Source organism: Bombina bombina, chromosome 6 (genome assembly GCF_027579735.1).
Source record: "Bombina bombina isolate aBomBom1 chromosome 6, aBomBom1.pri, whole genome shotgun sequence".
Taxonomy (NCBI): Eukaryota; Metazoa; Chordata; class Amphibia; order Anura; family Bombinatoridae; genus Bombina; species Bombina bombina.
In genome coordinates this window covers 15658779-15673740 of record NC_069504.1, presented here as the reverse complement: position 1 = coordinate 15673740, position 14962 = coordinate 15658779, and the positions used below count along the sequence as shown (strand labels likewise).

Genomic DNA, 14962 nt, shown 5'->3' with positions numbered 1-14962 from the left:
TGGTGGTTGTTTGAAGGAGCTGCCTATCGTTTAAACCTAATTTGTTTCCACCTGTTCTTAAATAGAATTCCCAGCCCGGGCACTCTCATTTTATAAATATTTTTATGTTTTTTACCTTATAAGGGAGACGTCCCTTTGTTACTATAGCTCTTTTAGTATTCTATTGATACTGTATAGGTCTCACCCATATAATACTTATTTTTTATGTGTGTTACATTGTAATTCTATAAAGTTATTAATGTATTAAATAGTTTAGTTGAATAATATTAGTCTGACGGTTCCCTCTTGGGAACCACGAACAGAATGGAAACCCAGACCTCGTTCCTGCTTTGGAACAGAAACTATCACTCTGAGGTCGGAGAGGTTCCATACAAGTGTAAGAACACCTCTTTTTGTCTGGTCTGCAGAAAATCTTGAAGGCAGAACCTGCCCCTGGGAGGAAAAATCTTAAACTCCAGTTTGTATCTCGAAACCAGGTTTGAACGAAAAAGGAAAGCCTGCCTCCCACAAGATCCGGTCTTGGATCGGAGGAAGACTCTTCATGCTGCCTTTGATTCAACAGCAGGCTTTTAGAATTGCTTTCCCCTATTCCAAGCCTGATTGGGTCTCCAGGAAGGCTTGGACTGCTCCCGCTTGGAAGAGGGAGTGGAAGGATTTTCCTTGAAATTCGAAAAGGAAGTAAAATTACTCTGACATCTGTTTTATTTCTCTTATCCTGAGGGAGGGAATATCCCAGTACTGTAATAACATAATTTATGCTTACCTGATAAATTTATTTCTCTTGTAGTGTATCCAGTCCACGGGTCATCCATTACTTATGGGATATATTCTCCTTCCCAACAGGAAGTTGCAAGAGGATCACCCAAGCAGAGCTGCTATATAGCTCCTCCCCTCACTGTCATATCCAGTCATTCGACCGAAAGAAAACAAGAAAGGAGAAACCATAGGGTGCAGTGGTGACTGTAGTTTAATTAAAATTTAGACCTGCCTTAAAAGGACAGGGCGGGCCGTGGACTGGATACACTACAAGAGAAATAAATTTATCAGGTAAGCATAAATTATGTTTTCTCTTGTTAAGTGTATCCAGTCCAGGGATCATCCATTACTTGTGGGATACCAATACCAAAGCTAAAGTACACGGATGATGGGAGGGACAAGGCAGGAACATTAAACGGAAGGAACCACTGCCTGAAGAACCTCTCTCCCAAAAACAGCCTCCGAAGAAGCAAAAGTGTCAAATTTGTAAAATTTTGAAAAGGTGTGAAGCGAAGACCAAGTCGCAGCCTTGCAAATCTGTTCAGAGGCCTCATTTATAAAGGCCCAGGTGGAAGCCACAGCTCTAGTAGAATGAGCTGTAATCCTTTCAGGGGGCTGCTGTCCAGCAGTCTCATAGGCTAAGCGTATTATGCTACGAAGCCAAAAGGAGAGAGAGGTTGCCGAAGCTTTTTGACCTCTCCTCTGTCCAGAGTAAGCGACAAACAGGGAAGAAGTTTGACGAAAATCTTTAGTTGCCTGTAAATAGAACTTCAGGGCACGGACGACGTCCAGATTATGCAAAAGACGTTCCTTCTTTGAAGAAGGATTAGGACATAACGATGGAACAACAATCTCTTGATTGATATTCCTGTTAGAAACAACCTTAGGTAAAAACCCAGGTTTGGTACGCAGAACTACCTTGTCTGAATGAAAGATCAGATAAGGAGAATCACAATGTAAGGCAGATAACTCAGAGACTCTTCGAGCCGAGGAAATAGCCATCAAAAACAGAACTTTCCAAGATAAAAGCTTAAAGGGACAAAATTTTTCTTTAGTGATTCAGATTGAGCATGAAATTTTAAGCAACTTTCTAATTTACTCCTATTATCAAATTGTCTTCATTTTCTTGGTATCTTTATTTAAAATGCAAGAATGTAAGTTTAAATGCCGGCCCATTTTTGGTGAACAACCTGGGTTGTCCTTGCTGATTGGTGGATAAATTCATCCACCAATAAAAAAGTGCTGTCCAGAGTACTGAATCCAAAAAAAAAGCTTAGATGCCTTTTTCAAATAATGATAACAAGAGAACGAAGAAAAATTGATAATAGGAGTAAATTAGAAAGCTGCTTAAAATTTCATGCTCAATCTGAATCACGAAAGAAATATTTTGGGTACAGAGTCCCTTTAATATCAATGAAATGAAGGGGTTCAAACGGAACTCCTTGAAGAACTTTAAGAACCAAGTTTAAGCTCCACGGAGGAGCAACAGTTTTAAACACAGGCTTAATTCTAGCCAAAGCCTGACAAAAAGCCTGGACGTCTGGAACTTCTGCCAGACGCTTGTGAAAAAGAATAGACAGAGCAGAAATCTGTCCCTTTAACGAACTAGCAGATAAGCCCTTTTCCAAACCCTCTTGTAGAAAGGACAATATCCTAGGAATCCTAACCTTACTCCATGAGTAACTCTTGGATTTGCACCAATATAAGCATTTACGCCATATCTTATGGTAGATATTTCTGGTAACAGGCTTCCGTGCCTGTATTAAGGTATCAATAACTGACTCTGAGAAGCCACGCTTTGATAGGATCAAGCGTTCAATCTCCATGCAGTCAGCCTCAGAGAAATTAGATTTGGATGGTTGAAACGACCTTGTATTAGAAGGTCCTGTCTCAGAGGCAGAGACCATGGTGGACAGGACGACATGTCCACTAGGTCTGCATACCAGGTCCTGCGTGGCCACGCAGGCGCTATCAGAATCACCGATGCTCTCTCCTGTTTGATCTTGGCAATCAGTTAAGGCAGCAGAGGAAACGGTGGAAACACATAAGCCATGTTGAAAACCCAAGGGGCTGCTAGAGCATCTATCAGCGCCGCTCCCGGGTCCCTGGACCTGGATCCGTAACTAGGAAGCTTGGCGTTCTGGCGAGAAGCCATGAGATCCAGTTCTGGTTTGCCCCAACGATGAATCAGTTGAGCGAACACCTCCGGATGAAGTTCCCACTCCCCGGATGAAAAGTCTGGCGACTTAGAAAGTCCGCCTCCCAGTTCTCCACGCCTGGGATGTGGATCGCTGACAGGTGGCAAGAGTGAGACTCTGCCCAGCGAATTATCTTTGAGACTTCTAACATCGCTAGGGAACTCCTGGTTCCCCCTTGATGGTTGATGTAAGCCACAGTCGTGATGTTGTCCGACTAAAATCTGATGAACCTCAGTGTTGCTAACTGAGGCCAAGCTAGAAGAGCATTGAATATTGCTCTTAACTCCAGAATATTTATTGGGAGGAGTTTCTCCTCCTGAGTCCACGATCCCCGAGCCTTCAGGGAGTTCCAGACTGCGCCCCAACCTAGAAGGCTGGCATCTGTTGTTACAATCGTCCAATCTGGCCTGAGAAAGGTCATGCCCTTGGACAGATGGACCCGAGAAAGCCACCAGAGAAGAGAATCTCTGGTCTCTTGATCCAGATTTAGTAGAGGGGACAAATCTGAGTAATCCCCATTCCACTGACTTAGCATGCATAATTGCAGCGGTCTGAGATGCAGGCGCGCAAATGGCACTATGTCCATTGCCGCTACCATTAAGCCGATTACTTCCATGCACTAAGCCACTGACGGGCGTGGAATGGAATGAAGGACACGGCAAGCATTTAGAAGTTTTGATAACCTGGACTCCGTCAGGTAAATTTTCATCTCTACAGAATCTATAAGAGTCCCTAGGAAGGAGACTCTTGTGAGTGGTGATAGAGAACACTTTTCCACGTTCACTTTCCACCCATGCGACCTCAGAAATGCCAGAACTATCTCTGTATGAGGCTTGGCAATTTGAAAGCTTGACGCCTGTATCAGGATGTCGTCTAGATACGGAGCCACCGATATGCCTCGCGGTCTTAGAACCGCCAGAAGTGAGCCCAGAACCTTTGTAAAGATTCTCGGGGCCGTAGCCAACCCGAAGGGAAGAGCTACAAACTGGTAATGCCTGTCTAGAAAAGCAAATCTTAGGTACCGGAAATGATCTTTGTGAATAGGTATGTGAAGGTAGGCATCCTTTAAGTCCACTGTGGTCATGTACTGACCCTCTTGGATCATGGGTAGGATGGTTCGAATAGTTTCCATTTTGAATGATGGAACTCTTAGGAATTTGTTTAAGATCTTTAGGTCCAAGATTGGTCTGAAGGTTCCCTCTTTCTTGGGAACCACAAACAGATTTGAGTAAAATCCCTGCCCTTGTTCCGTCCGCGGAACAGGGTGGTTCACCTCCATTACTAGGAGGTCTTGTACACAGCGTAGGAATGCCTCTTTCTTTATCTGGTTTTCTGAAAACCTTGATAGATGGAATCTCCCTCGAGGAGGAGAAGCTTTGAAGTCCAGAAGATATCCCTGAGATATGATCTCCAACGCCCAGGGATCCTGGACATCTCTTGCCCACGCCTGGGGGAAGAGAGAAAGTCTGCCCCCCACTAGATCAGTTTCCGGATAGCGGGCCGTTCCTTCATGCTGTCTTGGGGGCAGTAGTAGGTTTCCTGGCCTGCTTGCCCTTGTTCCTGGACTGGTTAGTTTTCCAGGCCTGTCTGTAACGAGCAACAGTTCCTTCCTGTTTTGGAGCGGAGGAAGTTGATGCTGCTCCTGCCTTGAAATTTCGAAAGGCACGAAAATTAGACTGTTTGGCCTTTGATTTGGCCCTGTCCTGAGGAAGGGTATGACCCTTACCCCCAGTAATGTCAGCAATAATTTCTTTCAAGCCGGGCCCGAATAAGGTCTGCCCCTTGAAAGGAATATTAAGTAATTTAGATTTAGAAGTCACGTCAGCTGACCAGGATTTAAGCCATAGCGCTCTCCGCGCCTGGATGGCGAATCCGGAGTTCTTAGCCGTTAGTTTAGTCAAATGTACAATGGCATCAGAAACAAATGCATTAGCTAGCTTAAGTGATTTAAGCTTGTCCATAATTTCATCCAATGGAGCTGTGTGAATGGCCTCTTCCAGAGACTCAAACCAGAATTCCGCAGCAGCAGTGACAGGTGCAATGCATGCAAGGGGCTGCAAGATAAAACCTTGAACAAAAATTTTCTTAAGGTAACCTAATTTTTTATCCATTGGATCCGAAAAAGCACAACTATCCTCAACCGGGATAGTGGTACGCTTTGCTAAAGTAGAAACTGCTCCCTCCACCTTAGGGACCGTCTGCCATAAGTCCCGTGTAGTGGCGCCTATTGGAAACATTTTCCTAAATATAGGAGGTGGGGAAAAGGGCACACCGGGTCTATCCCACTCCTTGCTAATAATTTTTGTAAGCCTTTTAGGTATAGGAAAAACATCAGTACACACCGGCACCGCATAGTATCTATCCAGCCTACACAATTTCTCTGGAATTGCAATTGTGTTACAGTCATTCAGAGCAGCTAATACCTCCCCAAGCAATACACGGAGGTTCTCAAGCGTAAATTTAAAATTAGAGATCTCTGAATCCGGTTTCCCTGGATCAGATCCGTCACCCACAGAATGAAGCTCTCCGTCCTCATGTTCTGCAAACTGTGACGCAGTATCAGACATGACTCTCACAGCACCAGCGCGCTCTGTCCTAATCCCAGAGCTATCGCGCTTGCCTCTCAATTCTGGCAATCTAGATAATACTTCTGACAGGGTATTATTCATGATTGTAGCCATGTCCTGTAAAGTGATTGCTATGGGCGTCTCCGATGTACTTGGCGCCATATTAGCACGCGCCCCCTGAGCGGGAGGCGAAGGTACTGACACGTGAGGAGAGTTAGTCGGCATAACTTCCCCCTCGTCGTCTGGTGATAATTCTTTTATAGATAAAGACTGACCTTTATTATTTAAAGTGAAATCAATACATTTAGTACACATATTCCTATGGGGCTCCACACTGGCCTTCAAACATAATGAACAAATAGATTCATCTGTGTCAGACATGTTTAAAAAGACTAGCAATTAGACTAGCAAGCTTGGAAAACATTTTAAAACAAGTTTACAAGCAATATAAAAAAACGCTACTGCGCCTTTAAGAAGCACAAAACCTGTCTCAAGTTGAAATAACAATGAACCAAATCAGTTATACCAACCAAATTTTCACAGTAAATGTATTAAGCTAGCAGAGCATTGCACCCACTTGCAAATGGATGATTAACCCCTTAATGCCCAAAACTGATAATCAATAGAGAAAAAAACGTTTTTAAACAGTCAAACACACTGTCACAGGTCTGCTATGACTGATTACCTCCCTCAATATGACTTTTGAAGTCCCTTGAGCTTTCTAGAGACGTCCTGGATCATGCAGGAAGACCGAGTCTGAATTTTTACTGCGCAAAAAAAGCGCTAAAATAGGCCCCTCCCACTCATTATTACAACAGTGGGAAGCCTCAGTTAACTGTTTCTATGCAGAAATTAAGTCAGCCATGTGGAAAAAATTATGCCCCAATAAGTTTTATCACCAATGTACCTTAAAAAACGATTAAACATGCCAGCAAACGTTTTAAAACATCTTTTTTAAAGAGTATGTATCTCTATTGATAACCCTGATACCAGTTGCTTCCACTGCATTTAAGGCTTTACTTACATTACTTCAGTATTGGCAGCATTTTCTTAGTCAAATTCCATTCCTTAGAAAATTATTTTACTGCACATACCTTAGTTGCAGGAGACCCCGCATGCCATTCCCTTTCTGAAGTTACCCCACTCCTCAGAATGTGTGAGAACAGCCAGTGGATCTTAGTTACTTCTGCTAAGATCATAGAAAACGCAGGCAGATTCTTCTTCCAAATACTGCCTGAGAAAAAACAGCACACTCCGGTGCCATTTAAAAATAAACTTTTGATTGAAGAAATAATTAAGTATAAAACAACAAAGTCCTCTCACAACCTCCATCTATGTTGAGGGTTGCAAGAGAATGACTGGATATGACATGTGAGGGGAGGAGCTATATAGCAGCTCTGCTGTGGGTGATCCTCTTGCAACTTCCTGTTGGGAAGGGAATATATCCCACAAGTAATGGATGATCCGTGGACTGGATACACTTAACAAGAGAAATCAGAGTTATCTCCGTCAAACCAGGTCCAAACAAGGTCTTTCCCTTGTAAGGAATCGCCAAAAGTTTAGACTTAGATGAGACATCTGCAGACCAGGATCTTAACCATAACGCTCTGCGGGCCAATATAGGAAGCCTGAAATCTTAGCTCCCCTTGAAGGTAAGCATCTGTAAAAAAGAAGTTGGATAACTTCAAGGCCCTTATCCCGTCCTGGATTTTTTCAAGGGAAGTGTCTGTCCTTTAGAAATAGACAACACATTAAACCATAATGCTGCCGCACTAGTGATGTTAACACTGCAGGTAGTCATTGTAAACCCTGGTGTACATACATTCTTTTAAGTGACCCCTCCAACTTATTATCCATAGGATCTTTAAAGAAACAACTATCCTCTATGGGAATAGTAGTCCTCTGACTAGCGTGGAATTTCCCCTTCCCCCCTAGGGAACCGTCAGCAAAGACTCCTCAATAGAGTCTGACATAGGAAGCATCCATTAAAATTAGGAGATGGAGAAAAAGGGATACCCGGTCTCTCCATTCCTTAGCCATAAACTCTGTAGCCCTTTCGGGTACCGAAAATATGTTCACCATGGAGGGCACGTCAAAATACTTGTTAAGTTTTACTGTACTGATTAGGATCGACTACGTCAGTAGTGTCGGAGTCGTCCAGGATAGCTAAAACCTCCTTAAGTAGCAAACGGAGGTGTTCAAGCTTAAACTGAAAGAAACAACTTCAGTATCAGATAAGGGTATTACACAGAGAGTCTGAGATTTCCCCCTTATATACTACCGAAGTATCTTCCTCTTTAGACAAGAAACATTCGGAATAGCTACTACTGCATCAGCAACCTTATTCACTGATTAAATACATTTACTCAAGCGTTGTCCCTGCAGCATGGGAAAAGCAGACAATGCATCAGATATCGCCAATGACATTAGAGAAGCGATGTCTTGCAAAGTAAGTCCAGGTGGAGTTTGTGAGGAAGCGCAGGGCACTGCATGTGTGGGCTTAAAAGTGTTTTGGACACTTGAGAATTTTTTTTTATCCCTATAGTAAAGTTCTCTTACAACATAAGGAACAGAGAAAGGGATTGTGGTTCCACATTTGTTTCACAAACATAAGGTGACACTTTGTAGGGTCTCTTGGACCAATCTAACTCACATACTGATGATTAATCAAATAAAAGTCTTAGCTTTTTTAATAAAAAATAACACAGATAAAAACATTACTGTCTCTTTAAATTTTAAAGTAACTTTTTTATTTATGTGGGCAGAAATGGCTGAATAGGCATACGAATACTGCAAACCCCCTCTACACCTCAGCTTAACCTGAGGTGCCTGCCAGCCCTTCTGCTCAGTAAAAATCCCAGACTCAGCTATAGCGCTGTCCGGTCCTGACTTAAAATCCTCCGTTCCTTCCGATAACCGGAAGTGCTAGGAAAGTGGAGAGCAAATAAATTGGCACCACACATAGCTCCGCCCATTGTGGTCGTTTCGATAGCCATCTCCCGGTCGACATTATTATTTTTACTAAGTTAAACCACCGGGAGCAAAATAACAGACTGAACAGCTTCAGTTTAGGCAGCTGCTTAGTCCGTGTGCTATAATTTAACAGTGAAACCCCCTCACACTGAGCTCGCTCTCTGCAGTACAGCTCATTGTGGTCGTGTCAATATGTAATCTCCCGGTCGGCTATTAGTTATGAAACTGCCGGGAGATGAGAATCACGTCACAAGCGTCCAAGCTGCCCATAGTGTCCTCTAAGAGTCTAGGAGAATCTCTCTCTGTAACCCTTTAACAAAGAGCCCAATTTCAATGAGGTCTGTATAAAAAATATAGTGTTCAAGCGATTTCTGTGTTTTACTTTCTACCCCCAGAAATAAAGTCAGCACTTACTTCATCTTCTGCCTAACAGCAAGGCAGTTCCCAGGTTTGAGAGGGCCTCTCCCTCACATGGACCTGTAAATAAACAAAAGTCCTGAGTAATATCCCTCAGGTTTTCAGGGTAAGGGCAGCATCTGAATATGGGAGGCGCAGTGAGAATTATGTCCCACAAGTTCCCATTGTTTTAAAGCCACCATTGCTTTACTGAAGAGACTGATATGGACTACAGCTACACCCCAGAACAAAGCAACACAATCCTGTACTACTTTTAAAATAATAAACTCTTGATTAAAGAATCTTTTACTAACACCTAAATTTTCCACCTCCTTGCTCTTAAGTAGGCAAAGAGAATGACTGGGTTGGGAAAGAAGGGAGGTGATATTTATCAGCTTTGCTGTGGTGCTCTTTGCCACCTCCTGCCGGGCAGGGGTGGTATTCCCAATACTAATTAAGATGCTCCGTGGACTCATTGTGTCATTAAAAAGAAAGGGCAGTAGTGTTATTATTCATTTTGTTTCTGTATTATTGTACTTTGTTGTATTTGTTACCACACGATGACTCATAATTACTGTGCTTAACCAAAGAACGATACCAACTTGACTTTTTTAGTAGTAGATCTGCTGACATGAAACTGACCTACTCATTACATTAGCATATCAGTCCGTAAGCAGATCTGAAGAATCCTTACCCAAGGACCTTGGTTATTTTACAAGGTGCTGCACACTGACGGGAGACAGACTCCTGCATCACAAACTCACACCAGGTCAACCCAGGCACTGTACCCATCCCACAGCTGCCCACCTCCCCCCTTACCAAGGTAAGTGCCATAGGTGACATTTCTGTATTCATCCCACGATATGAATCCATCCTGATTCATGTCAAACTCTTGCCACTGGCGCTCCACGTTGTCATACACATACTTCTTCTGTGCCTTCTTAATCCATGCAGTCAACTCCTCCTCTGTCACAAAGCCATCGGCATCCACATCAATCTTACCTACAATCATTCTACAAAAACAAGATAGAGATGAAGATGGCACAGAACAACACGGCACCTACCGAGGATGTAACCGTAGGTAGCATTTTTATATTCATCCCAGGAAACCAGGTTGTCCCCATTAAGATCATGGCCTTTCCACTGACGATCTACGTCCTCATAAATCCACCGCTTCTGGGCAAATTTAATCCAGTCCCTGAGCTCCTCGACAGTTACCAGCCCATCCTTGTCTGCATCTATCTTACCCACAATCTTTCTGTGGGGCAGTGCCAAGCAGAGAGAAAGAGAGAGAGTTGGGTGAAGGAAGCAGATTACCTTCTACAAATAAGGCAAAGCTTGATTTAGTGTCTAATTGTGCAATCTGTGTCTAAGTGCTATAGTCTAGCAAATTTTGCTACAGTAATTGCCACTATTTTACAGGTACAGTATTTATCGAATACTAATTGAATACTGTGCTGTGCTAAACTAAACGCAGCACTATAGCACCCCTAATATTTGTTAGTTCAAACATGTTTTCAAGTCTTTAAACACACTGGCAAGTGAAAAGGAAGTTAAAACTGCCTTGTTTCACTTTACAGCGGTGCTCTGGTCCCTAACCCGCTGTGTGTGTGTGTGTGTATGTATGTGTGTGCATGTGTATGTATGTATGTGTGTGCGTGTGTATGTATGTGTGTGCATGTGTATGCATGTATGTGTGTGCGTGTGTATGCATGTATGTGTGTGCGTGTGTATGCATGTATGTGTGTGCATGTGTATGTATGTATGTGTGTGCGTGTGTATGCATGTATGTGTGTGTGCGTATGCATGTATGTGTGTGTGTGCATGTATGTATGTATGTGTGTGCGTGCATGTATGTGTGTGTGTGCATGTATGTATGTATGTGTGTGCGTGCATGTATGTGTGTGTGCATGTATGTGTGTATGTATGTATGTGTGTGCGCATGTATGCGTGTATGTGTGTGCGTGTGTGCGTGTGTGCATGTATGTATGTATGTGCGTGTGTGCATGTATGTATGTATGTGTGTGCATGTATGTATGTATGTATGTATGTGTGTGCATGTGTGTATGTATGTATGTATGTGTGTGCATGTGTATATGTATGTATGTGTGTATGTATGTGTGTGCGTGTGTGCGTGTATGTGTGTGTATGTGTGTGTGTGTGTATGTGTGTGTATGTGTGTGTATGTATGTATGTATGTATGTATGTATGTATGTATGTATGTATGTGTATGTATGCGCCCCTCCCTTCTTCCACACACACACACATATATATATATATATATATATATATATATATATATATATATATATATATATATATATATATATATATATATATATATATATATATATATATATATATATATATACACACACACACATCTCAAATAACAGAGTATTGCACTATGCAGTGATACCTTTTTTTATTGGACTAACATAATATATCAAAGACAAGCTTTCAAGAGTTTTCCTCCCTCCCTCAGGTCTGAAGCAATACTGATCAATCTGATATAGAAACACACTACACACAACAGATGGAAGGGAGGGAGGGGGTGAGAGCGGTGTCATAAATAGCAGAGGATGCGTCTGAAGGAGAATATAGATGAGAATAGCCAGAAAGAGTAAATAAACAGAGGAGAGTAAATAAGCAAGACACAAAAGAAAGATCAGCACCTGAGTACACTGTCGGAGTCATTTAGGCAAAAAGGCTACAAAGAAAGGACAAGATCTAAAAAAATAAAATCTGCCCTAAAAACACCACGGAAAGGCTCCTACAATAAAAAGAAAAGGAAAACAAAACACGAACCCCTCTAGTAGTCACTTACAACCCTACTCTGGAAGGAGTACGCAAAATTATTAAAGAGCTATAACCACTAATTTCAGAGGACCCCACACTCAAAAAATTTCCTGAACCCCCAATACTAGCATTCAAACAACCGCCTAACCTGAGACAGAGATTGGTCCGCAGCAAATTAACCACAGAACAGAAGCTTACACAGAATGGCACTGCACGATGATACAAATCACTCAGCAAACTGTGTCAACATATATGCGACAACTACACAGCTGTCAGCCAGACACAATAACACATCATACAATATTAAAGGATCCTATTCTTGCCCATCTGCTAATGTGGTGTACATGATACAGTGTACAGCGTGTGACAGAGGCTGCTACATTGGAGAAACTGGCCTAAAGCTGCATCTCAGAATGAATCTACAGAGACACTCGATCAAAAACCACAAGGAAAACGAATGTTGTACCCCTGTTGGTCATCACTTCACCCAGACTGGTCACTCCACCCTAAACCTCAGGATTAAAGTTCTTAAAGGGAATTTCAAAGACTCATGAACAAAAGACGTTTGAGATGAAAATGACCACACATTTCAACACCAGAAATGAAGGACTTAATGTAGACTCTGACTTTCTCACACACTACCATAACTTTCTATAATCTCTCATCTTATTGTCTTATATTGGTTTCTTTCTCTATACAATCTTGTTTCACATTTATAATATCCATTTGTTTTCATTATTATTGTAGCTCTATTCGTGCATGCCACCTCCTTTTTTCCTTTTAGTTTCCCTCTCTTCTTGCTTATTTACTCTTTCTGGCTATTCTCAGCTATATTCTCCTTCAGACACATCCTCTGCTATTTATGACACCCCTCTCACCCCCTCCCTTCCATCTGTTGTGTGTAGTGTGTTTCTATATCAGATTGATCAATATTACTTCAGACCTGAGGGAGGGAGGAAAACTCTCGAAAGTTTGTCTTTGAAATATTATGTTAGTCTAACAAAAAAAAACATAATTTATGCTTACCTGATAAATTTATTTCTCTTGTGGTGTATCCAGTCCACGGATCATCCATTACTTGTGGGATATTCTCCTTCCCAACAGGAAGTTGCAAGAGGATCACCCATAGCAGAGCTGCTATATAGCTCCTCCCCTAACTGTCATATCCAGTCATTCAACCGAAACAAGACGAGAAAGGAGAAACCACAGGGTGCAGTGGTGACTGTAGTTTAAATTAAAATTTAGACCTGCCTTAAAAAGAGAGGGCGGGCCGTGGACTGGATACACCACAAGAGAAATAAATTTATCAGGTAAGCATAAATTATGTTTTCTCTTGTTAAGTGTATCCAGTCCACGGATCATCCATTACTTGTGGGATACCAATACCAAAGCTAAAGTACACGGATGAAGGGAGGGACAAGGCAGGTACTTAAACGGAAGGGACCACTGCCTGTAGAACCTTTCTCCCAAAAATAGCCTCCGAAGAAGCAAAAGTATCAAATTTGTAAAATTTTGAAAAGGTATGAAGCGAAGACCAAGTCGCCGCTTTGCAAATCTGTTCAACAGAAGCCTAATTTTTAAAGGCCCATGTGGAAGCCACAGCTCTAGTAGAATGAGCTGTAATCCTTTCAGGGGGCTGCTGTCCAGCAGTCTCATAGGATAAGCGTATTACGCTCCGAAGCCAAAAAGAAAGAGGTTGCCAAAGCCTTTTGACCTCTCCTCTGTCCAGAGTAAACAACAAACAGGGAAGATATTTGACGAAAATCTTTAGTCGCTTGTAAGTAAAACTTTAAAGCACGGACTACGTCCAAATTATGTAAAAGACGTTCCTTCTTTGAAGAAGGATTAGGACACAATGATGGAACAACAATCTCTTGATTGATATTCTTGTTGGAAACTACCTTAGGTAAAAACCCAGGTTTTGTACGCAGAACTACTTTATCTGTATGGAAAATCAGATAAGGAGAATCACATTGTAAAGCTGATAACTCAGAGACTCTACGAGCCGAGGAAATAGTCATCAAAAACAGAACTTTCCAAGATAAAAGTTTGATATCAATGGAATGAAGGGGTTCAAACGGAACTCCTTGAAGAACCTTAAGAACCAAGTTTAAGCTCCATGGAGGAGCAACAGGTTTAAACACAGGCTTAATTCTAACCAAAGCCCGACAAAATGCCTGGACGTCTGGAACCTCTGCCAGACGCTTGTGCAAAAGGATAGACAGAGCAGAAATCTGTCCCTTTAAAGAACTAGCTGATAATCCTTTATCCAAACCCTCTTGGAGAAAGGACAATATCCTAGGAATCCTAACCTTACTCCATGAGTAATTCTTGGATTCACACCAATGAAGATATTTGAGCCATATCTTATGGTAGATTTTCCTGGTTACAGGCTTTCGTGCCTGTATTAAAGGTATCAATGACTGACTCGGAGAAGCCACGCCTTGATAAAATCAAGCGTTCAATCTCCAGGCAGTCAGTCTCAGAGAAATTAGATTTGGATGACTGAAAGGACCTTGAAGTAGAAGGTCTTGTCTCAGAGGCAGAGGCCAAGGTGGAAAGGATGTCCACCAGGTCTGCATACCAGGTGCTGCGTGGCCATGCAGGCGCGATCAAGATCACCGATGCTCTCTCCTGTTTGATTTTGGCAATCAGTCGAGGGAGCAGAGGAAACGGTGGAAACACATAAGCCAGGTTGAAGAACCACGGTGCTGCTAGAGCATCTATCAGCGTCGCTTCTGGGTCCCTGGACCTGGATCCGTAACAAGGAAGCTTGGCGTTCTGGCGAGACGCCATGAGATCCAATTCTGGTGTGCCCCAACGATGAACCAATTGAGCAAACACCTCCGGATGGAGTTCCCACTCCCCCGGATGAAAAGTCTGATGACTTAGAAAATCCGCCTCCCAGTTCTCTACACCAGGGATATGGATCGCTGATAGATGGCAAGAGTGAGTCTCTGCCCAGCGAATTATCTTGGAGACTTCTAACATCGCTAGGGAGCTCCTGGTCCCCCCTTGATTGTTGATGTAAGCCACAGTCGTGATGTTGTCCAACTGAAATCTGATGAACCTCAGGGTTGCTAACTGAGGCCAAGCTAGAAGAGCATTGAATATTGCTCTTAACTCCAGAATATTTATTGGGAGGAGTTTCTCCTCCCGAGTCCACGATCGCTGAGCCTTCAGGGAATACCAGACTGCACCCCAACCTAGAAGGCTGGCATCTGTTACAATTGTCCAATCTGGCCTGCGAAAGGTCATACCTTTGGACAGATG

General features: G+C 42.6%; 1 protein-coding gene across 2 annotated transcripts in view; it reads right to left on the bottom strand.

The window, feature by feature from the left end:
- CALU (calumenin) overlaps nt 1-14962 on the bottom strand; it is a gene marked incomplete at its 3' end in the record, with an annotated part of 98429 nt that overhangs the window by 66641 nt on the left and 16826 nt on the right. The window contains 1 exon segment of one of the 2 annotated variants that reach the window (XM_053716321.1): nt 9955-10148. In XM_053716321.1, coding sequence (XP_053572296.1) covers nt 9955-10148 — 194 coding nt within the window. 2 annotated transcript variants of the gene reach the window in all.